Below are 15193 nucleotides of genomic sequence, written 5' to 3' on the forward strand. Positions count from 1 at the left end.
CCTCATACAGCATAGCTCCTGTGCCCATTAAAACTCTACCCAAGCAGATGTAATATAACCAATCTTTCCGACCTGCAACCCACTTTTAAAGTTTAAAAACAAAGGAAAAGAACAGCAACGATATGTCATAAACTGGAAGATTTTAAAAAATTTTATGTATTTGGGGAAAAGCTTGCAAGACAAATTTAAAAAGTAAAAAGATAAGTAAACAAAGAGTTCAAAGTAAAAGTAAAAACCATCCAGCGCTAACTATTTTAAAAGGCCAGGGAGCGTCCCTCCAGTCTCTCCCTAGGATATGACAACACATAGCCAGGGTCTTTCAGTATTACATAATATTATTACTACCAATATAACATACATCACTAACAAACATCATAAACATCTTTCCATGTTCAAAAAGTATAGACTTACTACTTTATAACAGGTTTATAAAACTGACCTTCTGTTAACATTTATAATTTTTGTTCTCGTGTATTTATCATACATGTAGAAAACATTACCACACTAAATTATGTGATGAATCTAAAACTATACTCCTTTCTGGGATGCAGCTTGATACAGCAAAAAACCATGCCTTTGAAGTAAAAATTTCTCAGATTCTCACTCTACAAGTTACAATTTCTATGGCCTGAAGTAATACTTCAGCCTCTGAGACTCAGCCATCTCATCTCTAAAATGCTCACATGTCCAGGTTTCAGTTTAAAATCACTCATCACATTAAAACCCAGGAAGGTCTCAAACTTCATGAAAAAAAATCAACAGATTCCAACGAGATGACAAAAATATTAGAATTATTGCTCCAACAAGCAATTATGACCATGTTTAAAACAAATGGAAACATAAGAAGTCTTAGGAAAAAATGAAAGTCTTAGCAAAGAAACAGAACATATAAGGATGGAAATAAATGAAAACTTCAGAACTGGAAAATACAATAATCAAAATAAAAACTCAGCTCAACAGCAGAATGAAGGGAACTGAGGGAAATAATCAGTGAACTGGCGAAGAGAACAACAGAAATTACTCAATTTCAGCAACTGAGAGAAGAGACTAAAAAAAAATCATAACGGATCCCTAGGGACCCCTGGGACCATAACAAAAGACTTAATGCTTGTGTCATTGGAGGGGAGGGGGGAGGGGAGGGGAAACTGAAGGTGAACAAACCAAAACCAGGATAATACCAAAGAGATCCACACCAAGCGCATCAATTACACTTTTGAAAACTTTTAAATATCATACTTTTGAACACTCGTGGGAAAATTTTAAAAAGATAAAATATTGAAAGCAACAAGGAAGAGAAAAAAAAATCTTACCTTAAAAAAGGAAAACAATTCAAAAGGTAGATTTCTCATCAGAAATCATGCAGAGACAGGATAAAGTGACACATTTGTCAAATGCTGAAAGGAAAGCTGTCAATGCAGAATCCTATATCCAGCAAAAATAGCCTTCAAGAATTAAAGGGAACTGAATATGAAAAATGAAGAAAAACTAAGAAAACATGTTGTCAGCAGATCTATCCTAAAAGAATGACTAAAGAAAATCCTCTAAACGGAAATGAAATGATGAAAGAAGGCATCTTTGAACATCAGGAAGAAGTAATTTTTTAAAACAGGTAAAACAAAATACTTTTCTTCTCCTCTTGAGTTTTAAAAAATAAGTATGGTGGCTAAAGCAAACATCTGATGTAGTTTTAAATGGATGTAGAGGAAATATTTAAGATGATTATATTATAAAGGAGTAAGGGTAAAAGATATAAAGGAAGGTAAGGTTTCTGTGCCTCATTAGAACTAGTAGAATTGTAATAGAAGACTGTAACAAATCATGTATAAAATATAATAGCTACAACCACCACTAAAAAGCTATATAAAGCAATATATTCAAAAACTATAGATAAATCAAAATAGGATCCTAAAAATGTACAAACAGCTCACAGGAAAACAGAAAAAAGAAAACAGGAAAATGAAAAAACAAGAACAAAGAGAAAACAAAATCTACCAGGCTTAAGCCCAAACATACTAATTATATTAAATGTAAGTGGTAGAATGCACCAATTAAAAGAGATTGACAGGTACTAGGTCAATATTCAAAATCAACTGTAACTTCTATACAAAAGCAACAAAAATGGGAAAATAAAATTTAAAAATAATACCACTTACAACAGTAAAAATAGTGCTTACAGAAGACTGTATGCTGAAAAATACAAAATACTGCTGAGACAAAAATGATTAATAAAATGAAGATCTATACTATTATCATGGGTTGGGGAGCTTAATATTAAGATGTCAATTCTTCCCAAATATGTGTATAAATCCAATGCAATCACAAAAATCTCAATAAGATTTCTGTACTAACGACTAACGTTTATACAGAAACGTAATTTTGAGAAGGAACAACAAAGTTGAAGAACTACGTTATTTTAAGATTTACTCTAAAGCTATAGTCATTAAAGCAGTGTGGTATTGGCATAAATATAGACATCCAGAACAACAGAATCGTAGAGAATCCAGAAGCAGATCCATGCATAACACAGGCAGTCAATTTTCAACACATGCGCCAAGATGATTCAGTGGAAAAGACGGTTACCATGAAGGAGCACATGGGAACTTTTTGGCATTATTTTCAATGTTTTATTCTCAGTTGTGGTTTGGGCACACAGTTTTATGCTTTTGTCAAATGTATAACTCAAAGAACTGTATACTCAAACTAGTATGTTTTATTGCATGTAAATTATACCTCAACAGAGCTGACTAAGTAAACAGAAAGCCAGAGTGAGGGAACATATGTCAGCATGTATTACTAAGGATTCTGCTATAAAATATTATCAACTATGCCAACAAATAAATAAGAAAACAGCCATCAAATAGGTGACAAATATTTACACAGGTTATTGAAAGAAGAATAGGTCCAAATGGCTATTACACGTGAGGGTCTTCTTAACTCCCCAAAGCATAAGGGAAGTACAAATGAAAACAGATGCAGGAGGGCAACTTCTGATCCTCTGCTCAACTGTAAGGACACATACCATCAATAAACCCGAAGGTCCCCTCCTTTGTATTACACCATTGCGCTTACTTAGTATTTTTATCTAATTCAAAAGCAGCCCTCTAGTTCCACTCACCTCCGGATACAGGTGGAAGCGTTTCACGGTATTGATTACAAGGGGATATTCGGTGAGCCTGTCGTTCATAATCGTCCACAGTCCTTCCAAGAATGAAGGTGCTTCAATAATGGTCTTGAAGTAGGAATAATAAAGTCCCTTAAAAGGCACAAACGGTCCATGTAGGTAAAATGTGAAAATACCCATTTTTGTAAGTGCTTTCAGCCCTTCGCCCGCAGGGAAGGGTGCGCAGTCGGCCCCCTGGTTTCCCCGCCGCTCCTGGCCGCAGAGGCCCCCGCTGCGGCTGTCACTGCGCTACTCTCGTAAGTTCGGCAGCTCTGAAAAAGCCCTGCACGCTTGGTGGCTACATGCTGCAAGGGGCTTTTCTAACCACACCCTAAAGGGGGTAATCAGTATATTTTCAACTCTGCCATGCCTAATTTCAGCCCCCTCTAGATGCCTAGAGGTTGCGATCTGATGAATCGGCATTAACAGAGATCCTTCACGTCCTTTATAACTTTGCATACAGAAAATTACTTTTTTCAGCTCCTTATGAAATAACATAATGATCATAATCATGAGACGGAACTTCATGCTTTCGACTTACTTCCCACAGTTCAGCACGAAGTGAACGCTAACCACATGTCAACTGTTGCTCATGACACAAATGCTGGGTCCTAAGAAGGGGATGAGCTTAGTGCATGGTTCCAGCACATGAAATAACCACTTTATCAGACTAATAAAAAGTCAAGGATGAACAGCAGCATGTTGGTTCATATTACTTCCCTCATCAATTTCCTTCCTAAAATCTCAAAGCAAATAAAGGGCCACATTGTTTGCAATACTCTCCCCAAAAACCTGGAAAACAATCTTCAACTCAACCCTCACTGAGCCTCATACAACCACTTTATCTCGGAGAGATTCAGCAACAGCAGTGGCTGCTCAGCCGAAGGTGTGTTTAGCTGAACGGTGTCTGAAAGAGATGTCGTAGTTGGTGCTGGGAAAACGAATTCATTTAAGGATTTTTTTCTTTCTGCTTATGAGGGCAGCAGGCAATTTGACACTGACAGGATGTGTAACAGGCATAAGGCAATATTTAGAGAAAGAGAAAATATATCATACACTTTTATTAATAGCAGCCATTGTTTCTGTTCATTATCTCCCTTTTCAGTAAAACCCTCTAAGGCTGTCATTGTTCCTAGTTCACAGGCGGATCACTGAGACGTCATCACTCAGGGATACACAGAGTTTCCGTCTGAACCCAGTGGCCGCCGGTCATCCAAGCCCACTCTGCCACAGCTAATGCTTCTTATTTAATATTTTTGTCCTTTCTTTGAAAATTGAGGGAGGGAAGGGGATGGGAGGAGGTGGAAGAGGGCAGAGAGGGGATAAATGGTGATGGAAAAAATAAAAATAAAAGCTCCCCTTCCCCCAAAGAGTATAATACCTATAAAATATCAAAAATGCGAATGCCATACAGATGCTAGAGTAGCCAACTCTTCAAAGCTTTCAGGGGGCTATAAGGGCGAGTGTAAAAAGCACTGGCTGAGGGACCTAGAATAGGCAAATTCAGAGGGACGGGAAGTAGAAGGGCAGTGACCAGGGGCTGGGGAAGGGAAGGGACAGTTAAGTCTTTAACGGGTACAGTTTCTCTTTGCAAGAAAAACTTCTGGAGATGGGTGGTGGTGACGGTTGCACAACATAAATGTATGTAATGCCACAGGACTGTACACATAAAAATAGCTGAAATGGTAATTTTTGCTATTTAAAAAGTTTTAACATAGTTTTAATTTTGATTGAGCCACAATTAAAAATAAAACAAAACAAAACAAGCAGAGGCTATGGAACGGGGAGGCCCGTCTGAGCTCTTCGCTGCGCCCCGGCTCTCAGCTGTAAACTTCTGCAATGCTGGCTTTCGCTACCCCATCTCATCCTCACAATAACAGCATGAAATATGCATGGCAGGTGGTGTGATCTCCATTTTACAGATCAGGTGTCAAAATAAGGAAAATTGGTAAAGAGATTACAAAGTAACCTCTTAACAGAGGTTATCTTGAAGGCAAGAGCTAAAAAAAAAAAAGCCAGGAAAAACACAGATGGGGTCTCCCACCTCTAACCCAACAGCGAGCCATTTCTGGTAACACCTGATACCATTTCACGTCTTAAATGCTGTCCTGTCCTACCCTTCCGCAGCTGTCGCGATCGACCTTTATCATCTTAGAGTCTAAGTCTGCACCAGGAGAGGAGAAAACGAGGTAAGTGAAAGGACCCAAAGCCACTTCCTACTTGAGCCATGACCCCAAGTCACTGCTGGAGAAACAGTGCTGTTCATCAAAAATGCTTCTCAGTTCCTCACAAATGTCCACCTTACAGCCTTGATATTATTCAACTACAAATTAATTCATTAGAAAAAAGGACCTAACCATTTCAGTGCGAAAAGTCATCTCCCGTTCCAAAGATGAGAGGTGAGAAAAGTGACGATCGTTTTCAAAGAGTGTTACTAAATGTATCCTGGGAAGAAAAAAAGAACATATTAGAAGAACGAGGTCTTTTCAAACAAGTCCTAAAATAACCAAGTTATAGATAAAGTACAAAACCATGAAGATGAAAATGAAGACATTCTTATAGTAAACAGTGAGGTAACTTTAGAGCTAGCTCACCAGCTTGCATGTTTTTAGCATTTATCCTCTAGTGCTGCCCCCCGCTGGGCGCCTCCACTCCAGGCCTCTCCATCAGAACAGAGGGAAGGCTTGGCTTGTCATGTCACAAGCGCCTCTAATGCACCAGGTTTGGGATATGCCTCTGTAACTGCTGCAAAGCATTCGGGATATCATTTTAAATAAAACTACTTTATACTGAAGCAGTTATAAATAAGGGTAATTCCATACAAAGAATCAGTTTCAAGTGTCAGAGAACCCAGGACTGTGGGTCAAGATGTTTTATTGGTGCAACTGAAAGCAATAGCTGTAGGCAGCAGAGATGAAAGCATATGTGATGCACAAAATGAGTTACAGGGAGCAACTGTGCTTTCCTTCCTTTACACAGCAGACTCTTTCCAGTGAGTAGAAAATAAAAATTCCCTACATCACCCCTAAAACTTTATCTCTAAGTTTATGTCAACTAACATACCATTACTGTAAAATAAGGGAGTTTAGATGAAATAAACATGCAGAGTACACTAGAAAATCTAACTAAAGCTGTTAAGGTATGCAAACAGTGATGCCATTTTTTAATTCAAATGCTTTTATTTCAAATGGAAACTAATCTTACCAGTGCAAAACTCCCACAAAGGCAGCTGGGAAAAGAAAAAAGAAGAGTCATTGAAGGCGGCCTTCTTATGGTAATTATAATATACCCTTAAAACAACTATTCCAAATGCATCCCCCCCTCTATGTCTAGAGAGCGCTCACTAGAGCATGGTGGCTAGCTAATTCTGTCTACGTAACATCAGGAAAATCCCAGAAGCTCATAAAACAAATTGTGAGCAGAGCTTACCTCGGGGGGGAGGGGGGGCAGAGGGAGACACTTGGAAGACTATATCTCATTGACTTCATTTGCAAACGAGTGATGAAATTGCTAATGATTTGGACCTTTTTGTGATTTTTTTCAGTATCATTCTCTCTTATTTTCCCTGTTACTCTCTACTTATTTACATCAAGTTTTAAAAAGAACCACATATACACACTATGATCAGCTCAGTCCTTTGAGAAGTGACTCGAGCCAACAGGAGCCACTCTGGCCCACTTTCCCTGGTGCTCATCAGAAGATGGCAAAGGCAGGAAGTGCGGCCTCAGCAGTACCTGAACTCCCCTTGGGGCAAGTCAAACCTTTGCTGAGCCTTGAGAGCCCCCAGACTCCTGGCCAGGGCGGCTCATCTGGAGTCCCCACGTCAGTGTCCTAGGAATGAGGCTTATCATGGAGCTGCCAGGCAGGGCAAACCCTGATACTGCTGTGGGCTTTTTGAGGAGCTCCAAACACTGTCCCCTCTGGTGGCTGGGACTCCTTATTTCCAAGGATATCATGGAGTGGGGGAGAAGGGATGGCAAGAGGCCAACTAAAACCCCACAAACCCCACTGTTCTTACAGGGTTCCAGCAGTTTTTCTTGAATAAATGCACTCTAGATTGTTGTAAACCTCTGGTTAGTTTCTAAGGATCTGAAAATGTTGTTTCTCATAATATTCCAAGTAGTTTTGTTACTGTCACAGAGGAGTGAATTTACTTACCTATTCCTGATGTCCTGCCTCCTCGCCAAGATTTTATAATAGTATTTCTTATGGTTGTTCCAAAATATACTTGGCAAGACATTTTATATTAACCTCTTAAAAATTAAAAAAAAATTACTCAACTTGGCCAACAAAATAAGTGCAAATTAATCAATAAGTCAATTAATAATAATAAAATCCTGCAATGCTGAAGGCTCCCAATCACGTCTCCGGGTCTTCTTCCGTGTTCCTAACCATCCTGGGCTCGCCCCTACAACTGCTCAATACGTCTCAGATTTGCTTGTTTTATACCATGATCAGCAAACTGAAGGCGACTCTCTGTTCCTGTCCACTAGCTAACAATGGTTGTTACATTTTTAAAGGCTATAAAAAGGAAGGAGAACAAGTGATGGAGACTGTATGTGGCCCGCGGAGCTTAAAATACTTACTACCTGGCTCTTTACAGAAAAAGTATACATTCGCTATGCACGTTAACTCTTTCTACTAATATATGATATACCCTGAGCCACTTTGAAGTTAAACCTGTACCCTCTCTCTGAACTTGAAACAGATGCCCCTCTGATCAGGCTTCACTGGCTTTAAAATACACAGACACTGGCCCTGGCCCCTGTGGCTCAGTGGGTTCGGTGCCGGCCTCTGCACTGAAAGGTTGCGGGCTCGGTCGCCGGTAGGGTGCGTGCAGGAGGCAGCCAATATTTCTCTTTCTCAAAAAAAGCCCCAAATCAATTAAAAAATCAATAAAATACACAGAGAGTGTCCTATTCAGCTACATTTGTATGCTCTTTCTTATTTTCCAGACAACTATATAGACTGGTGGAAACTCTTAAAAGTTATACTTCAGGAAAAGGGAAAGTGAAATATCCTACCAAATCCATCTAGCTTTCCCAAAGTCCTCACCAATATTCTCCGCCTCTCACTCCCTCCCCTTACCCACATTCCACACCTGATCAAATGATAAGGTGTAATAATGCCAATATCGGAAATGCATAAGGCGTGGTGGTAACGCAGGTCTCCTGGGCCCCTGGGTCCTACTAACCTCACCTCTGAACGTGACCCAGTCTTACAGTTACTGAAACAAAGACCATTTGCCACAAGCATCCCAAACTTCTGCCCACTTGGAGGTTCCTCTACAGTCATCCTTGCTTTTCTCTCTTCTCCATAGTTAGCTTCTCAAATGCGTGTCTTTAATTCCATCCTTAACAAGGTCTGCCCCTCAGCAGCTAACCCCTCATTTTTACGCGCTGTGATAAACGGGTGCCCTGATGATGAAATTTTGTCGGTGACGTCCAGGTGACCCCGGAAAATGTCTGAAACCAAGAACTAAGGGGGCTGGGGACTTCGCCAGCGACTTCCGGAGCTGGGCCCTTGGCACCCATTACTGCTACTAGGCTTGCCTGTGAGACGGGTCCTCTTCCAGACGCCCCCAAACCGCCCCAAGCCCAGGCGCAGAGGGCCCGCGGCGCTCACCTAGGCCTGCGGTGGCCCGCAGCGACAGCTGGCGCCTCCGCAACACGTGCACCTTGTCGCGCAGCTGCTCCAGGACGCAGTTGAGAAACTGGAAGCGCTGCAGGAACAGGCTCTTGGCGACCACTTGCATTTGCACGCAATTCTGCGCTTTGGACTTTCGGGGCCTCCGCGGGGAGTGGGGCCGGGCGGCCCTGGGCAGGTTGCCGCCGCCTACGGGCCTGGGCTTGGGCTTGGGCCTGGGCCTGGGCCTGGGCTTGGGCGCGGGCGGCCCCGGCTTCTCCGCCTCCTCCCGCGGCGACTCGTCCATGTCCGGCTCCCCAGCCCCGGGGGCCCGGCGCCGCCGCCTGGGCTGCGCGGCGCGGGGAGAGGGCCCCGGCTCCGGGGCCGCCTTTCTGGGCTTATTCCTCCTCTGCCCGAGCATTTTCTCATAGTCCCCGGTCGGATGGAGCTGGGCTCTCACGGCGCGGGCGCGCCCGGGGGCTCGCAGCCTCAACGACTCGGCCCGCCGCCGTTGCGGGCCTCCCTGTCGTCAAGGCGACCGAGACCCCGAGGGGGCGTGAGGGCCCGGCGGCCCGCGCCGCTCCGCGCCGGCCGCGCGCAGCTCCACGTGCACCGCGCCACGTGCACCGCGCCACGCGCACCGCCCCCCACGCAGCCCGCCACGTGCACCGCGCCACGCGCACCGCCCCCCACGTGCACCGCGCCACGCGCACCGCCCCCCACGCAGCCCGCCACGTGCACCGCGCCACGCGCACCGCCCCCCACGCAGCCCGCCACGTGCACCGCGCCACGCGCACCGCCCCCCACGCAGCCCGCCACGTGCACCGCGCCACGCGCACCGCCCCCCACACAGCCCCCCACGTGCACCGCGCCACGTGCACCGCCCCCACGTGCACCGCGCCACGTGCACCGCCCTCACGCCGCCCCCCACATGTACCGCGCCAAGCGCACCGCCCCCACGCAGCCCGCCACGCGCACCGCCCCCCACGTGCACCGCGCCACGTGCACCACCCCACGCAGGCCCCCACGCAGCCCCCACGTGCCCCGCCCATATTTCCTAGGTTTCCCTTATTCATCAATTTGTTTCCTGGAGTTTCCATTAGCCTTTGGACGCTCAGTGTCCTAACAGAGTAAAGCATATTCTTACCCTTGGTCTAGCCCTTGGAAGTACAAATATGGTCATTTGTATCATTTAAAAATATTTTTATAAGAATGTTCATTGTACCACTATTTGTATCAGTTAAAAATTAGGAATAACCTCAACACCAAGCGGTGAATGGCAGGCCGTGCACGCAGCGCAGCATTCATCACTAAGTTGACTAAAGTCATTTGGATATTTAATGATGCAGGCAAATGCTCGCGCTGCAGTGTGAAAGGTGAAAGCAGGACGTAGGTAGTGACTCAGATGGCAGCACACACACAGCTGACTGTGTGCCAGGCTGGGTCTAAATCTTTCACACACAGGGCCGTCTATGCAGGATGACCAGCGCGGGACTTAAGCTAGTAACCTGGCCACTCCATTTATTTCCTCGCCTGAAAAATGCTGAGGCACCTAAAACATAGTACAAGCTTAATAATTTAAAAAAGTCCTCGGATCTTTTTTAAAAATTGTTTTTATAGGAAGGAAGAGGGATATAGAGAGAGAAACATCCATGGGCTGCCTCCTGCAGGCCCCCTACTGGGGATGGAGCCCGCAACCTGGGCACTGCCCTGTCCAGGAACAGAATGGTGACCTCTTGGTTCTGAGTCACACCAGCCTGGCAAAAAAAGTTTTTATATCTTGCTCTAGATTGATCATATTCAGAGTATAGTGATGAGTATTACTTTTTAGTTTTTTCGTACCTGGATTCTTTGTCATTAGCTATGCGTTCTATTATTAAACAGTAACACAAGTTCTAGGTTCCTTAGTTAACTCAGAAAACTGACATTCGCCGAAATAATTATTCATTTCATTCTGTTACTAAGGAGAGAATCGATTTGCCTTAGGTGAAGAAAAACATGGCACTTAGTTTATTCCGTTGACTAGAATCATGGCATGCTTTCATCTTTTTATAACTTATCTAACAGCAGCCACTTATTTTGATGTACTAACTTTGAGCAGAGAGTTGTTTGGGTCATATTTTAGCTATATGCTTATTAATGACAATAACTTAAAACAGTATGCCAGATACTTATTCTGTGATGAACTGACAATTAAAGTAATACAGTATAATTTGATATAATATAATATATTCCCACAGTATCGTATCCACTTTGCAATGGAGATACCTCATGATTTGGCAAATTATTTCTTTTACTGAGCGATTTTGAATGCAGTCATCTATATCTAAACCTCACCTCCGTTTTTGGTCGTTTGCAAAAAATGCAATGAAACTGTATGACCAGCAGATGGCAATAATACCTTGTAAATCAGAATTTAACATTTTAGATAGTTTCGTATTTTATTCTTAAAAAGAAAAATCACTGTTCTTGTAATACATCAGTTTACTCAATGTAAAATTTATGAAAATTCCAAATGTAACCCTGCATAAGAATAATTGCATTGCATATTTCATTTATCAAAATAATTAAGATATTCATCATGGGCAAAGTTTGGTTTTCCATTTAATACAGTAATGACTTTAATTGATTCAGATAATTTTGTAATCAAATTTAAATGTTTTAACTTTGCACAAATAGATATAAATTTAAGTGAGTAGCTCAGTTACATCTTTGTCTAGTGTGGTTATATGGAATGGGAAAGAGATGTAGCTCAATGAGCAACATTTTGAAATTTTGAAATTTCCTACCTGAAATTTGATCATTTCAAATACTAATTTCACTTTAATTGATACTCTTCTGCATAAGAGATGGGTATTTGTGCTGTTTCACAGTTTCTTTTACATTAAAGTACTTTTTTTTCTCTTATGGTGCAAGGAGTTGGAATTGGCACCCAAATATTTATCTCTAGTTTGTCATCATTAGTCCCAAAGATGGTAACAAAATTCTGAGGCTCTCATAATTATGTTAGCTAGTTGAACCACATATCCAAGATTCTTTTAGAGCAATTTGATTTAGTAATTTTATTCATTTCAATTAAGAAGTTTTTAAAAAGGTAGACCAAATGCGATTTATATCTTATACTTTTGCAAGACTTCCTATCAATTCACAAAGATGAAAAAAACCTTTTTGCTTAGTTTTCTCTATTTTAGTCTCCAAAAAATAGAATAGCCCTAAGTACGGCTATTTGTTTTCTAATTTAACATGTGATATATACTTGTCAAAAGATGTTTTCAAATTTTTCTTCAGTTACCTCCACTGAAAGAAATATCTTTGCACATGTATATATTATAAAACAACTGTTTTAGTTTAAAACCATCATGTATCTTGAGTGATTCCTTTTGAAACAGCGCCTTTGCTGCTGTTGAATTACTCGGTAGAGCATGCAGAAATCCAAACTGGGCTCGGGCGCGTCCCCACAGGAGAAAATGGAAAATGGGCAAGTTGCAGCGAAGCAGCTCGAAAGTACCCGCGTGTGCCGCTTTGAGCACCCCTGCCGGCACCATGCAGACGTCCGAGGGAGAAACGGCATCTGTAAGCAGCTGGAATTTCTAGGAGCTCTAGTCTACTCTCTGCGTCCATGAGGGGCCTACTCTCCTTCTCAGCTGGGGCTCTCCCGGCCACCCATACTCTGGTTAGGTCCCCAGGCCTTTATCAGATGAATTGAGACCTCCTTGACCTTGAACAGCCTCATGGATTAATGGAATAAAGAGGATTCCTTCACCCCCTGCATGGGGAGACTGACCGATTGTATAGTTTATGCACACTGACGTCAGCAGAAGGTACTCAGTACATATTGTTAATTGACAACGCACATATACAAAACCACATACATGTATACACATACCACCCTGGCGACAGTTCTATGTACAAACTCCAACATGTTGAGATTATCGTCACTTACCACCAAAGTGACTAATACAAGGATTATTACATTCAATACTGATAAGCAGAAGTCTCAGAATATATTAAAGAATTATAAAATATAAGTGCAAAATCGTAAACATGGCAATGCTGCATAAGGCATCTGCATGCTATGTTTTATATTACGTAACATTTTAGATGGATTTAACTTTGATTATGACACAATGGTCTAGAAATATCACCGGACTGGGCCCAGTATGTTTTGGGCAATTTATTTCTCCATCTCTGGTTTCCTCAACTATGAAATAAAGATTTTGGGCCGCACGGCCTTATTAAAGTCTTTTCAACTTATTTAATTCTAGTTAGGATGTGTACATAGATTTGGGTAGCCGGAAGGATATACCTGCCGAGTCCATACAGTGCCCTGTAGCAAGCCCTCTTCTTTCCAGGGCTTCCCTTCTCTCCAGCTCTGTGTTCTGATTCCACCCTGAGCGTGTGACCCTCTGCAGTGCATCCTGTCCTCCAGTTGCCACACCTGTCTCTGCCGACCCAGGGGAGCTCAGCCTACCCCTCTCTCTAGCCTGGTCAGCCCAGCTGCAGCCCGGCTCCACTGCGGCCTGGGCTCTGCCCCAGGTCCTCCCTGACTTCACTGCTGTGCAGGCTCTAGGCGCAGGGGGCTCCATTGCTCCTGCTTTCTAATTACTTCTCTCCTCCAGCAGCCTGGATGGCAGGCCCTAAATAAGTAGTAAGTGTTCCCATCAAGCCCGGCAGACTGTCGCTGGGGCAGCCGAGTCCCGCTTCAGCATGGATGTTACCCACCCACGAGGACAAATGTGGGCCTTTAACATTCCCTCCTGGTCTGCAGTTTGTTCATACTCTTCTTGAGACACTTACAGTGACAACTTATAATCCAATAGGAGAAAAAGTGTTGAGTTGCAGTTTTCATGTTTCTTTAGGCCGCATACCTGGGTTCAGAAAAGGCAAGGTAAACTTTTTTATCCTTAGAAGTTAGAGCTATTCATGTGAGGGGTTAGAGCAGGGTGTTAGCTACGAGCACAGGCAGGACTTGGATCTGGCTTTGCTGCTTACTGGTACTTACTCTCGCTAAGCCTCAGTTATCTCACACTTCAAATGGGAATACTAGCTCCTACCTCACACAGTCGTTGCAACGATTAAGATAATGCATATAAAGTGTATAGATACAGCAAATGTCTTATAAAAAAGGTGGCAGTTATGGCCACGTCAAGGCTCAGGATGGAGGAGAATTTACATGATCTCTCTCTTTCCCAGGGAGTCCAAAGCCAGCTCTAATTCTTCTTGGGGAAAAAATTGAAGGGGTAAAAAGAAACTAATATAAGTTGAGAGCCTCAGGCCACACAGTGCTATCAAATAGGCAATATTATCTCCTTTTTACAGATAAAGTAAGTTCAGGCAAGGAGAAGACTCGAGACCACTCACTCTTAACTCCCAAGTACGCAAGATCGACTCCCCTGGAAGTCCTCAAAGCTGACAAGTTGGGCCCCAAAGAATGAAAAGATCTGCTGGCTATCTTTTCTCTTTTGCATTTTAAAATAACAGCTTTAATGAGATATAATTCACACACCATAACATGCATTCTTTTAAGTGTAGGATTCACTGACTTTAGTATATTCATGAGGTTGTGCAGTGACCACACTATCTAATCCCACGTTCTCACAGTTGGGTAGTGTCACGCCAGAAATTGGGGCATGTCAAAAGGACACAGGAGCCAGCTCAAGGGGCTCCCAATGACCAAATCTGGGATGACTTGTGCATCAAGATGACTAAGGATTTTAATTATAAACCATTGAACAACAAGAATATTTTTTTTTGCCACAGAAGACAAAGAAAGGCTGAGCAACTGTGTCAGATTAAAGGAGACTAAAGAAACATAACAAAACCCAATATGTGACCCTCAACTGGATCGGTACTGAAGGAAAAGATACTCTACAGAGGACGTCATGAGTCATTTGACGAAATTGGAGTACAGATGGTAGATCACAGTATTATATCACTGTTAAATTTCCCGAGGTGGCTGACTCTGCCATGGATATTTCATGGAATCTTCCTGGTTTTAGGAAATACACTTTGAATTACTTGGGAAAAATAGGTAAAGAGTATACAGGGTTTCTTTGTACTATTCTTGCACCTTTCCTGTAAGCTTGGAATTATCCCAAGTGAAAGACTGTTACAAGGTTGGTGTTTGGCATGCACAGAAAATGCGGGGAATAGATTAGGGGGTGCAAGAGCAGAAAGCCTGCCAGCGTCGGCCGCTCTGAAGGCCTGTCATGTGGAAGAAGGATTTAAGGCTGGGTTGGCTAATCTTATTTTGTGTCAGCCTGCTGTGTAGTGTCATTACATCACATCCGAGAGCTCAGGGCTGGATGGGAGGTGGGAGTCCTCTAAGCTTCGTGGCGTCTCCGTATCTTTCTATGCACAGAGGTGCAAAGTCCCGGCTCTCCCAGGTTCATCAGGGAGAGCAAATGA

General features: G+C 42.9%; 1 protein-coding gene across 2 annotated transcripts in view; it reads right to left on the reverse strand.

Moving 5' to 3' along the window:
* Positions 1-9206, reverse strand: part of DPY19L2 (dpy-19 like 2) — a 36704-nt gene extending 27498 nt beyond the window's left edge. The window contains exons 1-5 of one of the 2 annotated variants that reach the window (XM_087821439.1): positions 9085-9206; positions 8786-9027; positions 6365-6389; positions 5518-5605; positions 3116-3253 (exon numbers count right to left, since the gene is read on the reverse strand). In XM_087821439.1, coding sequence (XP_087677565.1) covers positions 3116-3253; positions 5518-5605; positions 6365-6389; positions 8786-9027; positions 9085-9206 — 615 coding nt within the window. The other variant, XM_087821438.1, reaches the window with a different exon arrangement.
* Between the last annotated feature and the right edge of the window lie 5987 nt (positions 9207-15193).

Source organism: Miniopterus natalensis, chromosome 10 (genome assembly GCF_054644295.1).
Source record: "Miniopterus natalensis isolate mMinNat1 chromosome 10, mMinNat1.hap1, whole genome shotgun sequence".
In the NCBI taxonomy this organism is placed as follows: domain Eukaryota; kingdom Metazoa; phylum Chordata; class Mammalia; order Chiroptera; family Miniopteridae; genus Miniopterus; species Miniopterus natalensis.